Source organism: Bufo bufo, chromosome 8, assembly GCF_905171765.1.
Source record: "Bufo bufo chromosome 8, aBufBuf1.1, whole genome shotgun sequence".
Taxonomy (NCBI): domain Eukaryota; kingdom Metazoa; phylum Chordata; class Amphibia; order Anura; family Bufonidae; genus Bufo; species Bufo bufo.
In genome coordinates this window covers 182,186,628-182,208,770 of record NC_053396.1, presented here as the reverse complement: position 1 = coordinate 182,208,770, position 22,143 = coordinate 182,186,628, and the positions used below count along the sequence as shown (strand labels likewise).

Genomic DNA, 22,143 nt, shown 5'->3' with positions numbered 1-22,143 from the left:
AGTACCAAGCTGAAATAAAATATATTTTATTAATTAAAATATTAGTAATAAACCCACTTTGGCCCCACTATTAATGAGCCATTTTCCTAGAAACCACCCATGAAGCATTTTCTAATAATACGCGGGCACAGGATCGGTGCCAACCCTACGTCCAGCCCTGCGATCTCTTCTCAGAATCAGTAACAGACGGTGTACACTGCGTTTAATAACGAGGGCAATGAGTGCATAATGAAAAGTCACACACCCTGCGCTCATGTCATTCAGGTGGTGCTTCCCGCTGCTGGCACCAGAGACGTGGCATTCATGCCTGGCGGTGAAAACGTGTTTAAAGAGGCCGGTTGCTCGCTAGTCACAAATACCAGATCCCCGTGATGTCTAGAGGCCGATGAAGAATGGCGGCCTACCTAGATGCCTGGTGAAGAGCCGATACCCCCGCCTAGAGGTAGGCCCACACCACCAGAGCTTCTGAAGAGCATTTGGGGAAATTCTCCACTCCTTAGGAATTGTTCACATCTCCGTTTGTGGATCCGGCGGGCTGTTCCGGCACAGAGCGGCATGCTGGATCTCACAGATCCGTCATTGTTGGATGCTCTACTTGACTGCCATGGGGGGGGTCCGGTGGTAATCGGGTGGAAGAAAACAGATGCATGCAGCAGTTTACATCCAGCTGAAACCCAGCATTTTTTACGGAAATCGGCCAGATCACTGTCAGACCTCATGGCGGTCAATGGGGATCCGGCGGTGAAGTAGAGGATCCGGCAGGCTGCTCTGCGCTGGAACAGCCTGCCGGATCCAAAAACGGAGATGTGAACTCGCCCTTAGTTACTGGTCAGGACAAGGATTCAGGTCTCTATTAATGGACCCCCCACCACCCACATGCGACAAAAATTCTGATCACTTTAAGCAAGATGGCCGCCAAGATAAAAAAATATCTGAAACGTTTTGAGAGCCGGAACAGCCGCACTATGACCGGAGTGAGCGCTGATCCACTTTTGCCGTTCCCTCCTATGGAAATGTATCTGAAGTGGGGAGGTCATAATTTGGGTCAACGTTCACCCCTTGTACCAGTCGTCTAAAGCCGAAAAACTGACTTCAACGTGCAGAATGAAAGCGTCGATAATTTACGTATAGGGCGTCACAGGACAACACATCTCCTTCCAAGAGCTTTCCACAGGAGGACTTTACTCATCACACTCCTACATGACAGATGGAAACAACTTGCACAATGCTATATTACCCTAGTCACAACCCTAGCCCCGTGACTGTAGGCACCCACATGGCCCACGGCATACCATAGGCTAAAAGAATATCCCAGATAGACCCAAAACGCGCTGGTTCAATGAAAACCACACACTACAAAAAAAGGCCAAAACCCTCTGCCCCATTATCTTCTGCCAAGTAAAGAAATGCCTACTAGGAACCATCAGAGGAGACATACAACCTTCCTTAACCCGCAGCTCTCCAGCTGTTGCGAGGACACAACTCCCAAGTCTGCGTCAATCTGAGAATGCTAGGGGTTGTGGTTTCACCACAGCTGGAGACCCACAGGTTGCAGACCACAGGTGACTCACTACCAAAAGATGTGTCCTAGGAAGCGTTCCCCTTGTAAAGGATGCAGGAAGGTGTGCAGAGGGTACATTACCAGGACCTGCACCGGTCTCCACTACAGCGTGCTCTCTGAAAACACAATCGTCGCTGGCAGAGGGGAGGGGTTGGTGCTGACGTTGGAAAGTTGCTCAGTAACTGCAACCCCCAGGAGAATTTTTCCATGACAGAGGAGAAAAAAAAAAAAAAAGGAGTGTGTCGGTGTAACTGGTTAACCCCTGACCTCCTGTAGACCTGCTAGTCCAGGTACATGACCTGATGACCAGCAATCAGGGTATGGAGAAAGGAGGACTGCAAGCCAACACAGGTCAAGGGTTGGAGAACACAGGAGGTCAATGCTGACCCCATGTCCTTACATCCAAAAAGCTGCAGCGCTAACCCTGATGGAAGGGGGCGCGAGAATTCTGTCTGAAGAAGGTCTTGTTGACTGTCTCCCGCATAAAGGGAAATAGGACGCGTATAAGGAAAGTGGATTCCCCCCCAAAAAATATTTTACTTGTCCACTGTTCCGTTGTGCGTTTCCACTGTGTGAACATACACTAAGGGTTCGGCCACAGACAAAACCCACCAGCAAACTCTGCTCGAGTTTGTGGGTGAAATCCACAGCAAAAAGGCCGATTCGCATGACTGTGGACGGTCCATGTGTTGGCGGCATCTCCCGCCCCGACCGCGGCTTTACTGACCCCAACTGACTGCGTGAAATAATTTAGGATAGTCATAAAACACTATGATGCCATCAGTCCGGGTCGGGGGAGCCGCGGCCGGCCCGGGAGATGCCGCCAACACATGGCCTGTCCATGGTCGTGTGAATCAGCCCTAAGGCTTTAGCCACATGTCTGTACTTCGGTCTGGATACTGCGCTTAAAACCTGCGGCAGTTCACAACACAACACGTGGACGGGGTTTTAAAAACACTGTCCACATGTCGAAGAAAACTAAAATCTGTGTGGAATTGAGGGCACGGTGCGGATCTTCTTACGCCTAAGGATGCCTGCCTTAGGATTAGATGCGGTTTTTCAGCGCAGATTTTCTTGCCCAAAAAAAAAACCCCGCAGTGTAATATAGTAGCAGCAGATTGTATAAAAAAAAAAAAAAAAAAAAAGGCAGAAAAAAGCACCTAAAAGACAATAAATAGTGCAGATTTGTGTGCATTTTTTTAATGCGTTTTTTGGGGCCGATTTTATGCAGATTTTCGGCCACCCTTAGAAACCCCTGCAATGCACACGATGAAATCTACATGTAAGGGTGCATTCACACATCCGTGTGTGTTTTGCGGATCCACAAAACACGGACATCAGCGATGTGCGTTCCGCATTTTGCGGACCGCACATCGCCGGCATTCTCATAGAAAATGCCTTTTCTTGTCCGCAATTGCGGACAAGAATAGGACATGTTCTATCATTTTCGGGATCGGAATTGCGGACCCGGAAGTGCGGATCCGCAATTCCGGATCCGGGCAGCACATCGTGCTGCCCCATAGAAATGAATGGGTCCGCAATTGCGGACATGTGAATGGACCCCAACACTGTATGTAAGGGCTCATGCACACGACCGTATGCATTTTGCGGTACTTAAAACACGGATCCGTGTTGCATTTGTTTTGTTTGCGGCTCAGAATAGGACATATTCAATTTTTTTTTTTTTTTTGCGGAACGGACATGCGGACACGAAATCATTTCCATTTCTTTTCGAGCCCCATTGAAGTGAATGTTCGGCATACGGACCGGTTAAACAGAACGGGGGAAAAAATAGGTTTGTGTGCTTGAGCCCTAACACGTAGAATCCACAAAAGAAAATCCTGCAGCGTGTGGGATCAGTTATTGAGCGGAGACCTGCAAAACCTTCCGGGATTACAGATTGGGCTCGGCTGGGTTTGCTCAAAGTGTGAACGAAGCCTAAACTAAAGGGGTTGTCAGACCTGTTCATACAGTCCTCAAAATCAAAGACCCGCAGACTGTACGACCAACTACCAGCAATCCCGGGAAGTCACGTTAAACCCCAATGTTCAAAAACTTAGAGGGTCCCTTTAAATCCTGCGGGGGATACTGTTAAGTAAAGCAGTAAAATCTCCCTGGAGGCCAAGTATATACGGTAAAGAAATAAGTTGTCACCTGGTAAGTCAGCAGTGCAAGCCGGCGGCGGAGTCCACATGCATGAGAACGAGCAGATTACCTCCTCCCAGGGAGACAGATAATGCTTTGCATAAGGCTTAACATCTGCACCACTGCTCCAGAGGCATCTTGGGACAAAGCTGGATTATACGGGAGGACGCTAGAGCCGGGTCTACAAGGAGCATACAGTACAGGGTGAGCAAAATCAGAGAGGACGACGCTAGAGCCGGGTCTACAAGGAGCATACAGTACAGGGTGAGCAAAATCAGAGAGGAGGACGCTAGTGCCGAGTCTTCAGGGTGTATACAGCACAGGGTGAGCAAAATCAGAGAGGAGGACGCTAGAGCCGGGTCTACAGGGTGTATACAGCACAGGGTGAGCAAAATCAGAGAGGAGGACGCTAGAGCCGGGTCTACAGGGTGTATACAGCACAGGGTGAGCAAAATCAGAGAGGAGGACGCTAGAGCCGGTTCTACAGGGTGTATACAGCACAGGGTGAGCAAAATCAGAGAGGACGACGCTAGAGCCGGGTCTACAGGGTGTATACAGCACAGGGTGAGCAAAATCAGAGAGGAGGACGCTAGAGCCGGGTCTACAGGGTGTATACAGCACAGGGTGAGCAAAATCAGAGAGGAGGACGCTAGTGCCGAGTCTTCAGGGTGTATACAGCACAGGGTGAGCAAAATCAGAGAGGAGGACGCTAGAGCCGGGTCTACAGGGTGTATACAGCACAGGGTGAGCAAAATCAGAGAGGAGGACGCTAGAGCCGGGTCTACAGGGTGTATACAGCACAGGGTGAGCAAAATCAGAGAGGAGGACGCTAGAGCCGGGTCTACAGGGTGTATACAGCACAGGGTGAGCAAAATCAGAGAGGAGGATGCTAGAGCCGGGTCTACAGGGAGTATACACAGCACAGGGTGAGCAAAATCAGAGAGGAGGACACTAAAGCCGGGTCTACAGGGTGTATACAGCACAGGGTGAGCAAAATCAGAGAGGACGACGCTAGAGCCGGGTCTACAGGGTGTATACAGCACAGGGTGAGCAAAATCAGAGAGGAGGACGCTAGAGCCGGGTCTACAGGGTGTATACAGCACAGGGTGAGCAAAATCAGAGAGGAGGACACTAAATCCGGGTCTACAGGGTGTATACAGCACAGGGTGAGCAAAATCAGAGAGGAGGACGCTAGAGCCGGGTCTACAGGGTGTATACAGCACAGGGTGAGCAAAATCAGAGGAGGAGGACGCTAGAGCCGGGTCTACAGGGTGTATACAGCACAGGGTGACCAAAATCAGAGAGGAGGACGCTAGAGCCGGGTCTAGAGGGTGTATACAGCACAGGGTGAGCAAAATCAGAGAGGACGACGCTAGAGCCGGGTCTACAGGGTGTATACAGCACAGGGTGAGCAAAATCAGAGAGGACGACGCTAGAGCCGGGTCTACAGGGTGTATACAGCACAGGGTGAGCAAAATCAGAAAGGAGGATGCTAGAGCCGGGTCTACAGGGTGTATACAGCACAGGGTGAGCAAAATCAAAGAGGAGGACACTAGAGCCGGGTTTACAGGGAGTATACAGCACAGGGTGACCGAAATATCAGAGCAGAGGATGCTAGAGCCGGGTCTACAGTATAGGGTGTTCAGAATCAGACACAAAATGCGCTAGAGCAGGGTCTACAGTACAGGGTGTCCGAAATCAGAGAGGAAGACCCTAGAGCAGGGTCTACAGGTAGTACACAGCACAAGGTGACCGAAATCAGAGAAAACAATGATAACGCGGGGTCTACAGGGTATAGAAACGAGGATTCTAGAGCCGGGTCTACCGTACAGTCCGGAATCAGAGACAAGGGTGCTACAGCAGGGTCGAGTACACAGCACAGGGTGACAAATTAGAGAATTTTTCACACCCAATTAACCGGATTTTGAGGTAGAGAAGCCACAGATCACAGCCGTCTGCAACCTCAACCACAAATCCCAGCGGACGGAGCATACTGGGGGCTGTAGTTTTATAACAGCTGGAAAAGTTGCAGCCAAGGCTCCACAGACACCGATCGGTCACAAGTAGCAGGAAAATGTACTACTCAGTGACAGCAAAGCCCAAAAGCTGCACTGACCATTCTGAAGGCTTCAGAGCTGAACTCTCAAAGTGTCTTTGCAGGTCTATTCTATGGGACTGGCAGAGATAACAGTACAAGCGCTCGGCGATCTCTGGCGGCCCCATAGAGCATCAACACATGTGTCACCACTACTCCATTCAAACTGGGGAAGCAGGGGCCCACAGTCTCATGATCGAAGAGGGCCCCAGCGGACTGACCTCTTCCAGTCAGACAGATCCCCTCTCCTGTGGATCGGGGATAAGTGGTCTTAATGAGACAACCCCTTTAATACAGGTTGAATATTATATCTATAGATTAAGGGGGTACACTCCCAACATCCTATGTATAGGCCATAAATGCGAGTCCCAGAGTTGGCCACATCACGTGGCGAATGTATGGCCATCTCTCCATTCATCCCCCGCCTGATCTGGGGAGCCCCCCATTCTCCACCTCTAGGACCTGCGTTAGGAAATTTTGGCAGGTGGGATGGCGGACCTCCAATTGGGTTTGGTTTACTGGGACCCCCCATTCTGCACATAGGTGTGTGTGTGTGTCCCGGAGGACGAAAGAGAAGAACCAAGGAGTGATCTCCAGGCGCCGCTTATCCAAAAGCAAACCCTTAGGATCTTCAGGGGATCATCAAGACACACTCTAGGTGTAGGGACGGTACGTTTCTTCAAGACCAAGGCAAAATGGTGACGTGATGTTTTTTTGGATCCTTTGGCCAGTGAAGGGTTAAGCCGGAGGTCTCGTCTGCTAGACCTGGAGAACCAGCTGCTGGAGGATCGGTGGCCTCCCCTGAAGGTGAGGAGATCACACCCCGCTGTTTGTTCAGCAAGACAGGAATTTCTGACACAGAACTTAGGAATTCCTGCCAAGTCCATTCAGAAGAGACCAAACTCGTCCCCATCTGTATACCGCTGCCTGGTATCAGGTCTATATACCCCGTAAGACCCCGATCCATGCATGCCAGTGTTACGGGGGATGCTGGGAGGGGTATCGGCGCAGGTACGGGTATAAATTGGTATCGCCCCCTTTTTTCCTAGAGGCAGATCTAACCAATAAATAGCTGAATTCTATTAACGGGGGCGTCCGGGCTTTTAAAATTGATGGTCGATGGTCAATATTAGATGGGTGGGGGTCCGACTCTCGCCGATCAGTGGTGGGGGCAAAAGCTGCCATCTCTTCGTTGTTCATATTGTGAATGCCATGTTTTTATTGGCAGCTGTTCTGACTTCAAGTGAATAAAGCAGAGCTGCAATACCAGACACGGCCTATGCACATGAGTGGCGCTGTTCATGGAAATAAAATTTAAAAAAAATTAAAACATTTCAAATGCCCCTTTTTTTTCTAGTCCTGGACAACCTGGGAGTATTTCACCTAAAAATGGGTAACTATAAAATCGGATACGAAAAATATAAAGAAAAAACGTCTCGGTAACAGGCGCCTCGTAGATTCAAGGGCAGCAGAGAGACAAAACAATTGTAACACTGGGCCTCACACAATCAGTAAGATAAATTACTGACGGAAGGGACGCATTCTTCTAAAATAACTCAAAACAAACCGAGGAACGCTCCCTCCCACGAGATAGGGACGTGGTACAATACGGTGGTCAACCAGACTAGGAAACCGCAAGCCCACACAGGGTTACAGCCAGGGCCTTGGACACGTTCCTGTCACCAGCAGCATACAGGTCGGCCTAAACTACATGTAAAAGAATAGCATTCAGGCTGAAAAACAGCGCCACACTTGTCCACAGGTCGGGTGTGGTTTTGCATCCTACTGTAACTCTGCAGATATCCTGTATTCCTCAATAGTCATGTACCACTGTGTAATATGTAACCCATGGTACGACAATATTGGTACATGTGTGCTGAGGCCACCTTTCAGATATATTGACCCACATTTACTAAACTTTTGGAGTAAATTATCGCAAATGGCGGCATCAAATTTGACGAGGGACCAGAAAACTGGGCACCGGATGTAGATTTTGTCAAATTTCTTAGGAAAGGCCGGTAATGGTTTTATTGATGAGATATGACATTTACCATTAGCTGCTGCAGCCTCTGTGTCTGTCTCTCTCACTAGAGCTCACTCCTCCCCCTCCATAGACTTCTACGGGCAACTACAATTTGATCCGTCAGTGAGCAGACAGTCCGTCTTGGTCTCACAAGACGGATTTAAAACACAGAATTCAGAGAGAATGGAAGTTCAGAAAAAGGAAGGGGAGAAAGAAGAACGGATAACCAGAGAACAAGGCATTTTTCTCTGATAAGATATATTACAAAGTTTCTTGTATTCACCGTTACTATTATTTTTATGAAAAGTTAGCGACCATTTAAGTTGTCTCATCGCAGAAAGCCACTTTAAAGCGGTTTTCCGGGACTTTTATAACAAACATCGTATCGGCAGGGGTCCGACTCCTGGCACCCCCACTGATCAGCTGTCTGATCGGCAGTAGCTCTGGAACCACAAAGCTCCTTCCACTTGAACAGGAGCATCGCTGTAGTAACCAGAGCCGCTTCTAAACTGCTGACCGGAGAGGATGGTGGGGGTCGGATCCCCACCAAGCTGACACTGATTAACGTAGAAGTCCCAGAAAATCCGATCTATCCCCCAGTCGGATCTCTGGTGATCAGGTTATTGCTGCTGCAGCAATAACCTGATCTCCACGGATCGGACTGCCGTAACCTCTAATGGATTACTTTGCCGCAGAAGCTGCAGAGGATCAGACAAACGCGGCATTACGCGGATGGCCCAAGTCTACCGAGCGAGAGCCGCCGCCTGTTATTCCAGCGAAGAACAGAGGGTCCCAAGGCGCTTAAGAGTATTAAAGGGGCCACTTCCCAGAAATCACAAGATGCCCCGTCTTGGAAATAAAAGCACAGCAGAAAAAAAAAAAACAAGCGGAAAACATAAATGAGAGCAGAAGCTGACAGGAAACTGGGGAAAGTGACAATAAACCAGTTCCCGTGTAGGTAGAGGAGACCGGGTGATGCATCGGCTGCTCAAAGCTTTACAAGATACTATACGCTCCCCGCTACAGAGCGCAACTACTACTCCCAGCCGGAAAACGAATCCAGAATCAATAGCAGATTCCTGCTGCCACTTGTTGAAATGGACGACAAAGGGGAATTTCAGTTAAAGGAGTCACAGATGGACGTGAGAAGGTCAGAGGAAGGTCTGTATGGTGGCACCAGGATCCCACGTGGCTCCGAACCACAGGGTCTCCATGTACCCCCCCCCACATGTGCTGCTGGCTGCCATATTTCCAGAGCTATAGTGTTGAGAGTCAAATGATGACAGCACTCACCTATCACTGGTTTTCACAGGGTCTAGATTGGTCCCTAACTCCACCTCAGGAACTATTACGTCCTAAGGGCTCTTTCACACCTGCGTTGTTGTCTTCCGGCATAGAGTTCCGTCGTCGGGGCTCTATGCCGGAAGAATCCTGATCAGGATTATCCTAATGCATTCTGAATGGAGAGAAATCCGTTCAGGATGCATCAGGATGTCTTCAGTTCCGGAACGGAACGTTTTTTGGCCGGAGAAAATACTGCAGCATGCTGCGCTTTTTGCTCCGGCCAAAAATCCGGAACACTTGCCGCAAGGCCGGATCCGGAATTAATGCCCATTGAAAGGCATTGATCCGGATCCGGCCTTAAGCTAAACGTCGTTTCGGCGCATTGCCGCATCCGACATTTAGCTTTTTCAGAGTGGTTACCATGGCTGCCGGGACGCTAAAGTCCTGGCAGCCATGGTAAAGTGTAGTGGGGAGCGGGGAGCAGTGTACTTACCGTCCGTGCGGCTCCCCGGGCGCTCCAGAGTGACGTCAGGGCGCCCCAAGCGCATGGATCATGTGATCGCATGGATCACGTCATCCATGCGCATGGGGCGCTCTGACGTCATTCTGGAGCGCCCCGTGAGCCGCACGGACGGTAAGTATACCGCTCCCACGCTCCCCACTACTACTATGGCAACCAGGACTTTAATAGCGTCCTGGCTGCCATAGTAACACTGAACGCATTTGGAAGACGGTTCCGTCTTCAAATGCTTTCAGTACACTTGCGTTTTTCCGGATCCGGAGTGTAATTCCGGCAAGTGGAGTACACGCCGGATCCGGACAACGCAAGTGTGAAAGAGGCCTTACATATATACACAAATTGACAGCACCCCAGAGTTAAAGGTGAAGTAATTCATGATTTTATTCAGCCGGACATAATTTCAGGCAATGTTTCGGGCTATATGCCGCCCTTCATCAGGCTCTTCATCCTGCGGAGATGCCATAAATGTTGATAGGGACAATGCCGACCGCTAAGGGCCACGCTATATCTTAGTTGGCGGGGGACCTACATAAACGTAAAAAGTACCGATAAATGCTGAGGAACTGAAACACAAATAATAAAAATAAGTTAGGATTTCTGCCTGTTGTCAGTGAATAGAAACAGACTGAACACCCATCCTGCACTGACACACCGTCACAAACTCATCAGGGGTAACTTCTAGAAGAAGGATTTGCCGCTCCCCCCCATGCGTCATAAGCAATCAATGGACTTTTTGGAACTTAATGACAAGATTTTTATTCATCACGAAGGTGGAGAATTCCTTTAAATTGCCCTGGATACAGACTGTACCATTTGATAACTACCCGGTGAGTGGAAGGACTCACGTGGATTAGGGTGCCACCGGGAGGCGCTCTCTGATTCACACATCCTCACCCGATCTTTAAGAACAGGTTTTTCCAAGTAACTCTGAAAATAGCGTCCAAGGTGAGGGCCGAGCGTTTCCGGGGGTTATATTTAGAAGCCTGTAAATAGCTGGAGACAATATAACCCAGCAGCCTCGGAGATCGACTCTCATCATCCCACACAGCACGCTCAGCCCAATGTCACATGCATGCTGAGCAGGCGCATCCCCGGCACACGACATCTGGAGACCCTCCTGGAGCTGTGACCACCGCTCCTCACAGCCGGAAACCTGGACATGGAGATTAGATAGTTGTCGAGCCAGACTCTCATTAAAGGGATTGTCCACATTCGGAGGTCTTTTGGCCCAACACCTGTCCCTCCCCGCCACTGGGTTCTGGCTCCTTCAGTCCCCATCTGCCACTACTGCTCTACGGTCCTGACTGTGGGCACTTGTGCTGCTGCAGCCAATGACTGGCAGCAGCAGCAGCAGCAGCAATGTGTCCCCTTCCCCCATGTGTCACGTGACCCACATCAAACCAGAAGTCGTCATGCAGAACCACAGCGCATAGGTGGCATTGAGGGACCGTTCAGGGAAATGCTCGGGCCACATAACCAGGTGTCCTCCGACATCAGCCTTCATACAAGGTCTACAATACCTTTAAAGGGGCATTCCGGGGTCCAGATATTGAGGACCTGTTCACAGAACATCAGATCGGAGGGGTCTAATACCTCACACTCCCACCAATCACTCGTTCACCAAAGCCGCAGAAGCTGCAACTAGAATTTGAATGGGAGCTGAGCCGCAGTACCTGGTCTGGCCACTACACTTTGAATGGCGCTGTCTGCTTCTGGCTTTGTGGTAGGTCCAGCTTCGGAGGCTGCAGCTGATCGTGGTCATCAATATCTGGAGCACGGAAGACCCCTTTGAAAGGGACTGTCCCATCGGGGCAACCTGTTTACCCATGCACTATTGGGGCACACGGAACTTTAATAAGAACATCACATGTAGAGAAGGAGGTCACACATTAGAGGGGACCAGTCACATTGAGCACGAGGCAGGTTATAGAGCAGGAGGAGCTGAGCAGATTGATATATACTTTTATGGGAAAATATTCAGGAAAACGTGTAATTCATTCATATAAATCTCTGCTCTTTCTGGGCTTAGGAGTCCGGTGGGCGGTCCCAACAGTGACTGACAACCCTCCTTGTATCTCTGCATAGAGATAGCTGTCAGTCACTAAGGCCTCTTTAACAGGGGCGAGATTTCCGCACGGGTGCAATGCGTGAGGTGAACGCATTGCACCCGCACCGAATCCTGACCCATTCATTTCTATGGGGCTGTGCACACGAGCGGTGATTTTCACGCATCACTTGTGCATTGCGTGAAAATCGCAGCATGCTCTATTTTGTGCGTTTTTCACGCAACGCAGGCCCTATAGAAGTGAAAGGGACTGCGTGAAAATCACAAGCAAGTGCGGATGCGGTGCGATTTTCACGCACGGTTGCTAGGAGACGATCGGGATAGGGATCCGATTATTATTATTTTCCCTTATAACATGGTTATAAGGGAAAATAATAACATTCTTAATACAGAATGCATAGTACAATAGCGCTGGAGGGGTTAAAAATAATAAAATATTTCAACTCACCTTAATCCACTTGTTCGCGCTGCCGGCATCTCGTCTGTCGTCTTTGCTGTGCAGGAGGAAAAGGACCTGTGGTGACGTCACTGCGCTCATCACATGGTCCATCATCATGGTGACGGGCCATGTGATGGACCATGTGATGAGCGCAGTGATGTCATTAAAAGGTCCTTTACCCAGGTCCTGAAAAAAGACAGAAGAGAAGCCGGGCTGCGCGAACAAGTGGATTAAGGCGAGTTAAAAAAAAATAAAAAATATTTAACCCCTCCAGCGCTAGTTTACTATGCATTCTGTATTCAGAATGCTATTATTTTCCCTTATAACCATGTTATAAGGGAAAATAATTAATTACATCTACACAACACCGATCCCAAACCTGAACTTCAGTGAAGAAGTCCAGGTTTGGGTCTGGGTACCACATTCAGTTTATCACACGCGTGCAAAACGCATTGCACCCGCGCGATAAAAACTGAACAACGGAACGCGGTTGCAGTCAAAACTGACTGAAATTGCGTACCTACTCGCGCGGGTTTGCAGCAATGCACCCAGGACGCATCCGGAGCCAAAACATAGACGCCGGTGTGAAAGATGCCTAACATCACCGCCCACTGGACTCCTAAACCCAGAACGAGCGGAGTTTTAAATGTATAAAATTAAATCTTTACCCACAACGCTGTATGTCAATCAGCTCAGCTCCTCCTGCTCTATAACAGGGGTCCTCCAGCTGTTGCAAAACTACAACTCCCAGCGTGCCATAATACCTATAGGCTGACCAGACACGCTGGGAGTTGTAGTTTTGCAACAGCTGGAGGGCCGCAGGTTGCGCAGCCCTGCTCTATAGCATGCTGTGAGGTGAGAGGTTCCCTTTAAAGTCCTTCCAGATAATGACACCCATGACAGAAGATCATTGCAAAGCCGTCTGTTCAGTGAAACATCAACCAGGGACTAACCACACTTGGGAGGACATCCCTAGAGCTACTGGAGTATCACTGGTGGTCCAAGAACACCTAGAGAACGCTGGAACAAAGAGGTGGCCATATGTGGCCCTCAGTTCCTGTAGGACAAGTGAAGGCATCAACGTGTGGACCTATGGGAACCAAGAGCACCGAACCACCACTGAAGCCATCCTCTTTGGGTTGTCAACTGGTTGCCGAAAAACACTTTGGAAAAAGTTCAGAAAATTCTTGGGATCGCCATGCAACTTTTGACAGTCACCAAGGAGACCTCACCTTAAACGTTCCTTTCACAGTCAGCGTTTGATCAGTGATTGTGAGCCAAAACCAGGAGTGAAGGCTACACAGCTATAGGGTATAAAGGAAAGGTTTTCTCCTGTTCTGTGTTTTTGACCTGCGCCTGGTTTGAGCTCAATCACAAAAAAATAAAATAAAATCACTGATCAAACACTGAATGCGTGAAAGGAGCCCAAGAGGAGTTCACTCCGATCCGAGCAATGTAAGATATCTGAGCATTCTCTACAACCTGTGGCTCTCCGACTGTTTGGAAGCTACAACTTCCAGCATGCCCCGACAGGAGCAGCCTGTGAGGGCACGTTGGGAGTTGTAGTTTGCCTGCAGCTGGAGAGCCACAGGTCACATACCATTATTTTACAGGATGACTGGTTCCAATCACCCAGGTCATAAAGTCTCCCCGTACCCTCTACTTACCGAGGCTCCCAGCTCATCAGGACCGCACACCATTAACCCACTGGGCTCCAAGTCGCTGCTGATGAAGTCATCTTCAGATTCCTCAAAGGACGAAGCAGACGAGAGGCCAGAGGAACTGGACAACTTGCGTAGGAAGAGGGAAGGCACCGGGGACCCACCGCAGCCGCTATCAGAGCAGGGCGACTCGGCCTCACACGAGATGGGAACGTCCAGGCTGAAGCCGGTTTCATGGAACTGCGGAGACAATGACGGTGGGAAGCAGCGCTTGGGGCTGACATCTTGGGTGACAATAAGTCGGGGTATTGCATAGGTGTGGGTGTCGGAGTTCATAAGCAGTGGGGGCCCCCTTCGGTTCAGCAGCGAGTCACCACTTCGCGCTGTTTTGGGGGCACAGTCTGTATCCGGCGGAGTAACGGTTAATCTAAGGCCACCGATTCCAGAGTCGCTCGTCCACCGTTCCTCAATGGGACAATGACGAGTGTGATTGTTCGATCCCATTTTCTCATCAGTCCTGGACTGGGGGGCAAAAGAGATGGTGACGCGAGATAAACCACCCGCAGATACCTCTTCATGCCTCTCAGCCGCCTTGGTGGGTCTTTTGGTTGTTTCTTCTCCAGCACATAACCCGCTGTGGTGGTTCATCGAGCAATGACATCTGTTCTCGTTTCTCCAGTTACCAACCGCATGGTCCAAAGCCTCCGAGAGGTCACCCATGCCAGCGACCACCTCCACCCTCTGCCCGGCGCCCTCTAAGCCGTCTTCGGCGTCACCCAAAATCTTCCTGACATCTTCATTGGGCGACCCCAAGATGTTCTTCCCGCTCTCTTCCAACCAGACCCTCTCTTTCCCAGTAATCGTACCGGGCTTGGCGGCATCGCACTTGGACATATCCCTTCTGAGCCGCCCTCCCTGCCCATCCAGTCTCATGTCAGGGGCTGCCGCGGTTGGTGTACTCGGCGCTGTACCTTGGCAAGTAGACAATGGTCTCTGGTCCCCAGGGGTTAAGTCCAATGATCCAGAATCTGGTCTAGGTCTTAGATCTGCTCCTGTACTGGATCTCAGGGGACAGGGCTGCTGTATACTCGGCACTGTACTGGATCTCAGGGGACAGGGCTGCTGTATACTCGGCACTGTACTGGATCTCAGGGGACAGGGCTGCTGTATACTCGGCACTGTACTGGATCTCAGGGGACAGGGCTGCTGTATACTCGGCACTGTACTGGATCTCAGGGGACAGGGCTGCTGTATACTCGGCACTGTACTGGATCTCAGGGGACAGGGCTGCTGTATACTCGGCACTGTACTGGATCTCAGGGGACAGGGCTGCTGTATACTCGGCACTGTACTACAGCCTGCATCAGACCTGCGATCGCTCTCCCCTGTGAAACTTGCCGACGGTCTCCTCTCTAATCCAGGCTGCCGTATAGTAAGAGGAGGCTGCCTTCTACCCTCCTCCTCAGCCGGGCTTTTGTCCTCCCTTCTCCGCCTCCTCCGGACTCTGAGGCGCTTCTTCCACTCTCCGGCAGTGGAGAACCCTACCGCAGCCTGCGCTGCGCGATCAGAATAGTTTTGTCCCATCGCAGCCACCGTTACCCACAGGTTTCCTCCCTCCCGTGGGAGACGTCACTGGGTAACGCTCCAATCAGAGGAGAGTGGGCGCTGTCCGGCTCCAGGCAACGCATTCAGCGCAGCGTATCAATGCGCATCGAAAACTTCACTTTTTGTTTCCAAAAGTATTCATCCGCATCATAGTGGCTTTTAAAAAAAAAAAAAATGAATCCGCGAGGTTCAATCAGTCAGGCGACCACCAGTCTCACTTCTAGGTCCCAGGGACCACCTCCTCACGTCAGGGACACTGGTCAAAGCCTCACCTGTAGAGATACAAAAATAGCAGCCAGTGTAAATCATTGACAGGAGTAGAATAATATAAGAATTACAGGAATTCATTCAGCTAAGCTTCATTTCTTTTTTGGGGGGGGGGGGGCAGTCACCTGCTTCGCTGACATTTACAGCCACAGTGATGTCAGCAGGTCACAAACTGCCCACCCACCTACCCCAGAGACCTGCGCCCTGTTAGGGTTGCCCCTCGCCAGTCACCTTCCCCAACATAATATACCCGCCAAGTTGACAGGGGTGAAAAGACACAATGCGGGGTGTTATTTGACACTATTTGATCATAATTAGACTTTTGCACCTTTTAAAAAAAAAATTAAACTTTTTTTTCCTTTTGTTTTTAATATAAAATGCTGCCTCAGGTTTCCGTTTTTCACCGACGTGTGCTGTCCGCGTTTTCCCCGGACAGCACACGTGCCCCTTTATTTTAATGCGTTTGTTCACACATCAGTGTTTTTTTTACTCACCATGAGTCAGTAAAAATAATTACGTAGACATGCAGTACTGGACTACTTTGAAGTCTATGGTTCCGTGAAAATCATCCGTTTTTCACTGACCACTGATCGGAAATGCTCTAGAAATTAATTTTCAGCTGAGCAGCATCCGTGGACTACGGATGACACACGGAGGGTAAATAACGGACCAAACACGGATCCTTCACAGACATCTCCATGGATGTAACACGGATTTTTCATGGACGTGAAATGGACACGGAAATGTGAATGAGGTCTCGCTCTTATGGAGAAGCAAATGACCACAAAGCCGGGTACATCCCTCCCCTCCACCTATTTCACTGCTGCCCCTGAACCGTGCGGCCTCATGCAGGAGCCCAGTTTGCCCTGGTTTATCATACTGGTTTGTTCTGTAAGGATGCATTCAAACGACCGTATGTATTTAATTTAGCGGTCCGTGAAAAATACATATGACGTCTGTGTGGCATCAATTTATAGATTTTTTTGCGGATCCATTGTAACAATGCCTAGTCTTGTCCGCAAAACAGACAAGAATAGGATATGGTTCTTGCGGGACTACGGAACGGACATACAGATGCGGGCAGCACACAGAGTGTTTTCCGCATTTTTTGCAGACCCATTGAAATGAATGCGTCTACATCCAATCCGCGGACCAAAAATACGGTCATGTGAATGAGGCCTAAAACTAATAGAAGACAATGCTTTATGGAGACAGGGAGAGAAATTGTCTGTTCTGATGGAAGCATCTGTCAGATATCTATAAGATCTTCCTCTCTAGTGATAGTCGCCATTACTGCAGCGTGTAACGGGTATCTCTGGAGAAGCGCGCCGCAGGTTTTACATCCAGTACGGACAGGAGGACGGGCTAACATGGAGACTTTACTGATGTCTGTGTGTCTGGTGCCACTAGTCTGACGCTGGGGCAAATGTCTGGGTCGCGGCATCAATAAAACAGACTAATTTGGTGCAGGGGGGACTAGATGATGAAACGCTTATCTTGTCCTTTTCTGGAAAAAAGAGCAAAAACCCATGTGTGACAATCAGAGAGAAGGTATGCTGTAACTGATGGGGGGATTGCTCACGTGCACAGAAGTCCATGTCGGGTTTTTGCCCACATCGGTATCTGAGCTTCCATTACAGATTCTGTCCAAATGATGGGACAGAACAGCGCAGCGTTCTGGTAAAATGCCAGGTTTTTCTAGTTGAAACGAGATCCCATTACAGTCAGTGCGGTCCGTCAGGTGGGGCTCATTTCCATCATTTAATGGAGACGGCGCTTGCATTATTTTATATGTTCTCCTCCTATAATGGATGGTTTTGTGTTTATTGTTATTTATCCTGGGCCATTACAATTTTTGCAATTGCTAAAAAAATATGTAATTTTTCTTGCGCTTTTATCCTCTAAAAAGAATAAAAACAAGCAATGTGCTGGGAAATATATGGGATGGGAGTGGTAGTGGCTCTGGCTGTATCCGTTTTTCACAGTGTGGCAGTCCTCGTGGACATGGACGGTATCAGACAAACTATCCAATGATAACCTCATAAAAACAGAGAGAGGAGAGGCCGCACTTCCCCTTGCCCCTTTTTCCAAAACTCAAACTTAAAGGGGTTGTCTCACTTCAGGACATGGTGGGAGTTGTAGTTTTACAACAGCTGGAGGGCTGCAGGTTGGGCGTCCCTGCCCTAGACCAAATGTGAGCGCAGTTTGTGGTACGTGTTCCCCCCAAAGGGTACATTCCATGTCTCTTGTGCATGGTTTCCAAATTTTTTTCTACTGGGGCTTAACCAGCCGGAATCAGATGATAGCTGGTACTCGCCATTACTCGTAGTCAGTGCCAAAATTTAGAAAAATAACTGCACTTACTAATGTATTGTGATTGTCCATATTGCCTCCCTTGCTGGCTTGATTCATTGTGAGGGCCCAGGCATATGGGGGGGCTTTTTATACTCTCGGATAACCCCTTTAATACAAGGCACTTACTAATGTATTGTGATTGTCCATATTGCCTCCTTTGCTGGCTAGATGCATTTTTCAATCACATTATACACCGCTCGTTTCCATGGTTACGACCACTCTGCAATCCAGCAGAGGTGGTCATGCCTGTACCATCCTATGTGCGCTCCCATGGTCCCAGCCACCAGAGAGGCCTGTGCTTTTTCCTATAGCGTGCAAGCGCGGCCACCACTGCTGGATTGCAGGGAGGTTGTAACCATGGATACGGGCAGTGTATAATGCGATGGTAAAATGAATCAAGCCAGCAAAGGAGGCATTATGGACAATCACAATACATTAGTAAGTGCCGTGTATTAAAGGGGTTATCCGAGAGTATAAAAAGCCCCCCTATATGCCTGGGCCCTCACAATGATTCGACTTACCTGGCTCCCTGCGCTGCTCCTGATCCCCGCACCAGCTGCTTCTCCCCGTGTGCGGATGAAAACATCCGTTGTCGGCAGGGGGAAGGTTTGTAGACTAGCCAATGGCAGGCGGGGGTGAGCCTCCCTAGCATTGCGGGTGACGCTAGGGAGGCTCATCCCCATCCCCGCCTGCTATTGGCTGCCTCCATCCGCGCACATGGAGAAGGTGCGGGGACCAGAAGCAGTGAGGGCCCAGGCATATGGGGGAGGGGGTTTATACTATAGGATAACCCCTTTAACTTACTCTACATGATAAATGCCATATACTGAAGTGAGACAACCCCTTTAATTACAAAACGGTAACCTGTGTTTTACTAGTCTGGGGGCATTGTGCCACTGAGGGTACAAGAAGCCATGTCCTCGGCTTCCTGCGGAGAGAGAACGGTGAAGAGATAAGGCGCGGTTTAGCTACCAGTGATGAGGTAAACCTCAGGGGGAAAATGGCTTAAAATATGACATGATGGGAACGTAAGCTGCTCACAGTGCAACACGTACATGACTCCTCGGCTCCACACAATAGGCACAAACCGGTCCCGCTGACACAGTCCCAGCTGTGGACTTGTTGTGGATGCTGCAATGTGACTGATGTGTGACGCCGGCATGACTGTCATGTCTGTCAGCAGCTTCAATGTGACTCACACAGCGGCCAGGAATAGGCTCCGTACCGCTGCCAGCCCCGGGGCCGATACTACACCAGCAATCATGATACTTCATTACTAAACTACAGGATGTCCGAGCCCCATAAAAAGTATTGTTGTTTTTTTTATTGCACTTTTTACTGACTTTATGGGGAAGGGGGTTTACGCCATTTTTGGGGCATTTATACCAGCACCAGATTTTAGCTGAAAGTCTATGAATTCTGAAAAGCAAGACACACAAGAGGTTTTACTATTTGCATTTTTGGTGGCTTTTTTGTGTCTATGTTTTTTTGTTGTTGTTTTTTTGTTGTTAATGCAGCAGGCTGAAGCAAAGGTGTCTTTAAATTTATTAAAGGGCATCTGTCAGCAGTTTTGTGCTTATGAAACTGGCTGACCTGTTACATGTGTGCTTGGCAGCTGAAGACATCTGTGTTGGTCCCATGGTCATATGTGCCCGCATTGCTGAGAAACATGGTGTTTTAATATATGCAAATGAGTCTCTAGGAGCAATGGGGGCGTTACCCTTACACCTAGAGGCTCTGCTCTCTCTGCAGCTGCTGCGCCCTCTGCACTTTGACTGACAGGACCAGGTAGTGATGATGTTTTCAGTGCCTGACCCTGTCAAAGTGCAGAGGGCGCAGCAGCTGCAGAGAGAGTGGAGCCTCTAGGTGTAACGATAACGCCCCCTTTGCTCCTAGAGGCTCATTTGCATATATTAAAACATCATGTTTCTCAGCGATGCGGGCACATATGGACATGGCACCAACACAGATGCCTTCAGCTGCCAAGCACACATGTAACAGGTCAGCCAGTTTCATAGGGACAAATCTGCTGACAGATGCCCATTAAGGAAAAAGGGCCAGTAAAAATAAGAAAGCCATGAAAAGCTCATACAAAAAAACAAACATGGTTTTTATGGCAAAATTTATGTGCATTTGAGTCCTATAATCACTTCCTAATTACTTCCATCTTTCCAAGATTTTTTCACTTAGCCATGTGTGTATGTGCTGCCAGTGGGGAGAGAGGAGAAAGCCACCGCCAGACACCTCTAACTCTCCATACTTACCCTTAAAGGGGTTGTGCCATGAAAAATATTCAGCAGTTTTCAAGCCAGCACCTGGATCTGAATACTTTTTTAATTACATGTAATTTAGTGAGTTATTCAATACAATGTTTCTGTATAGCGCCACCTGCTGTTTTTTTTTTCTTATTTCTCTGTCCACCTTGCTGAAGTGGACACACATGCTGAGTTCCATCCTTCAACTGCCTCCTGAGCTGTTATAGGAAGAACGCTGCAGCAGAAAGGACACGTCCCCTGAGCTGCCAACTTTATATAAATCTAGCAGAGCAATTGGAGCAATGAATGTGGAGATCTCTGGATCCATGGGAGGTACAGGGCTGGTTCTGGCTTTGTTAGAAATAAATTGTCATGTCCTATATGATTTTCATGTTTTACATTAATCATGGGATAACCCCTATCATTAATCAGAGTCCCTCTGGAGAATCAAAGCGTATTCTGATTGGTTGCTGTGGGCAACTCCCAAACTTGGGCACCTAAAGTATAAGGTCTCCCCCTTTATGTCTGATGCTTGTTGATAGTACCCTTCCCAGCGGGGCCCCTTCCTCCTTACATAGTGACACTGTATCTGACTAACTGTATGGCACTGTTCTCTGTAACGTATTGTACAGCGCTGTGGAACATGTTGGCGCTTGATGGTCAGCTGGTTCGGTTCTCTGACTGAGACTGTTTATGGAGGCACTCTCTGTCTGGTACTGTTTATGGAGGCACTCTCTGGCTGGTACTATTTATGGAGGCACTCTGGTTGGCACTGTTTATGGAGGCACACTCTGGCTGGCACTGTTTATGGAGGCACTCTCTGTCTGGCACTGTTTATGGAGGCACTCTCTGTCTGGTACTGTTTATGGAGGCACTCTCTGGCTGGTACTATTTATGGAGGCACTCTGGTTGGCACTGTTTATGGAGGCACACTCTGTCTGGCACTGTTTATGGAGGCACTCTCTGTCTGGCACTGTTTATGGAGGCACTCTCTGGCTGGCACTGTTTATGGAGGCACTCTCTGTCTGGCACTGTTTATGGAGGCACTCTCTGTCTGGCACTGTTTATGGAGGCACTCTCTGTCTGGCGCTGTTTATGGAGGCACTCTCTGGCTGGCACTGTTTATGGAGGCACTCTGGCTGGCACTGTTTATGGAGGCACTCTGGCTGGCACTGTTTATTGAGGCACTCTCTGGCTGGCACTGTTTACGGAGGCACTCTCTGGCTGGCACTGTTTACGGAGGCACTCTCTGGCTGGCACTGTTTACGGAGGCACTCTATGGCTGGCACTGTTTACGGAGGCACTCTCTGGCTGGCACTGTTTACGGAGGCACTCTCTGGCTGGCACTGTTTACGGAGGCACTCTCTGGCTGGCACTGTTTACGGAGGCACTCTCTGTCTGGCGCTGTTTACGGAGGCACTCTCTGTCTGGCGCTGTTTACGGAGGCACTCTCTGGCTGGTTCTATTTATGGAGGCACTCTCTGTCTGGCACTGTCTATGGAGGCACTCTCTGGCTGGCACTGTTTACGGAGGCACTCTCTGGCTGGCACTGTTTACGGAGGCACTCTCTGGCTGGCACTGTTTACGGAGGCACTCTCTGTCTGGCACTGTTTACGGAGGCACTCTCTGTCTGGCGCTGTTTACGGAGGCACTCTCTGTCTGGCGCTGTTTACGGAGGCACTCTCTGGCTGGTTCTATTTATGGAGGCACTCTCTGTCTGGCACTGTCTATGGAGGCACTCTCTGTCTGGCACTGTTTATGGAGGCACTCTCTGTCTGGCACTGTTTATGGAGGCACTCTCTGTCTGGCATTGTTTATGGAGGCACTCTCTGGCTGGCACTGTTTATGGAGGCACTCTCTGGCTGGCA

The 22,143-nt window shown here is 49.4% G+C and overlaps 1 protein-coding gene across 2 annotated transcripts in view; it reads right to left on the bottom strand.

The window, feature by feature from the left end:
- ITPKC (inositol-trisphosphate 3-kinase C) overlaps positions 1–15,661 on the bottom strand; it is a 43,039-nt gene extending 27,378 nt beyond the window's left edge. The window contains exons 1-2 of one of the 2 annotated variants that reach the window (XM_040406179.1): positions 14,904–15,661; positions 13,800–14,861 (exon numbers count right to left, since the gene is read on the bottom strand). In XM_040406179.1, coding sequence (XP_040262113.1) covers positions 13,800–14,861; positions 14,904–15,377 — 1,536 coding nt within the window. In that variant the 5' untranslated portion in view covers positions 15,378–15,661. Of the gene's footprint in view, positions 1–13,799 lie in introns of both variants that reach the window. The other variant, XM_040406178.1, reaches the window with a different exon arrangement.
- Between the last annotated feature and the right edge of the window lie 6,482 nt (positions 15,662–22,143).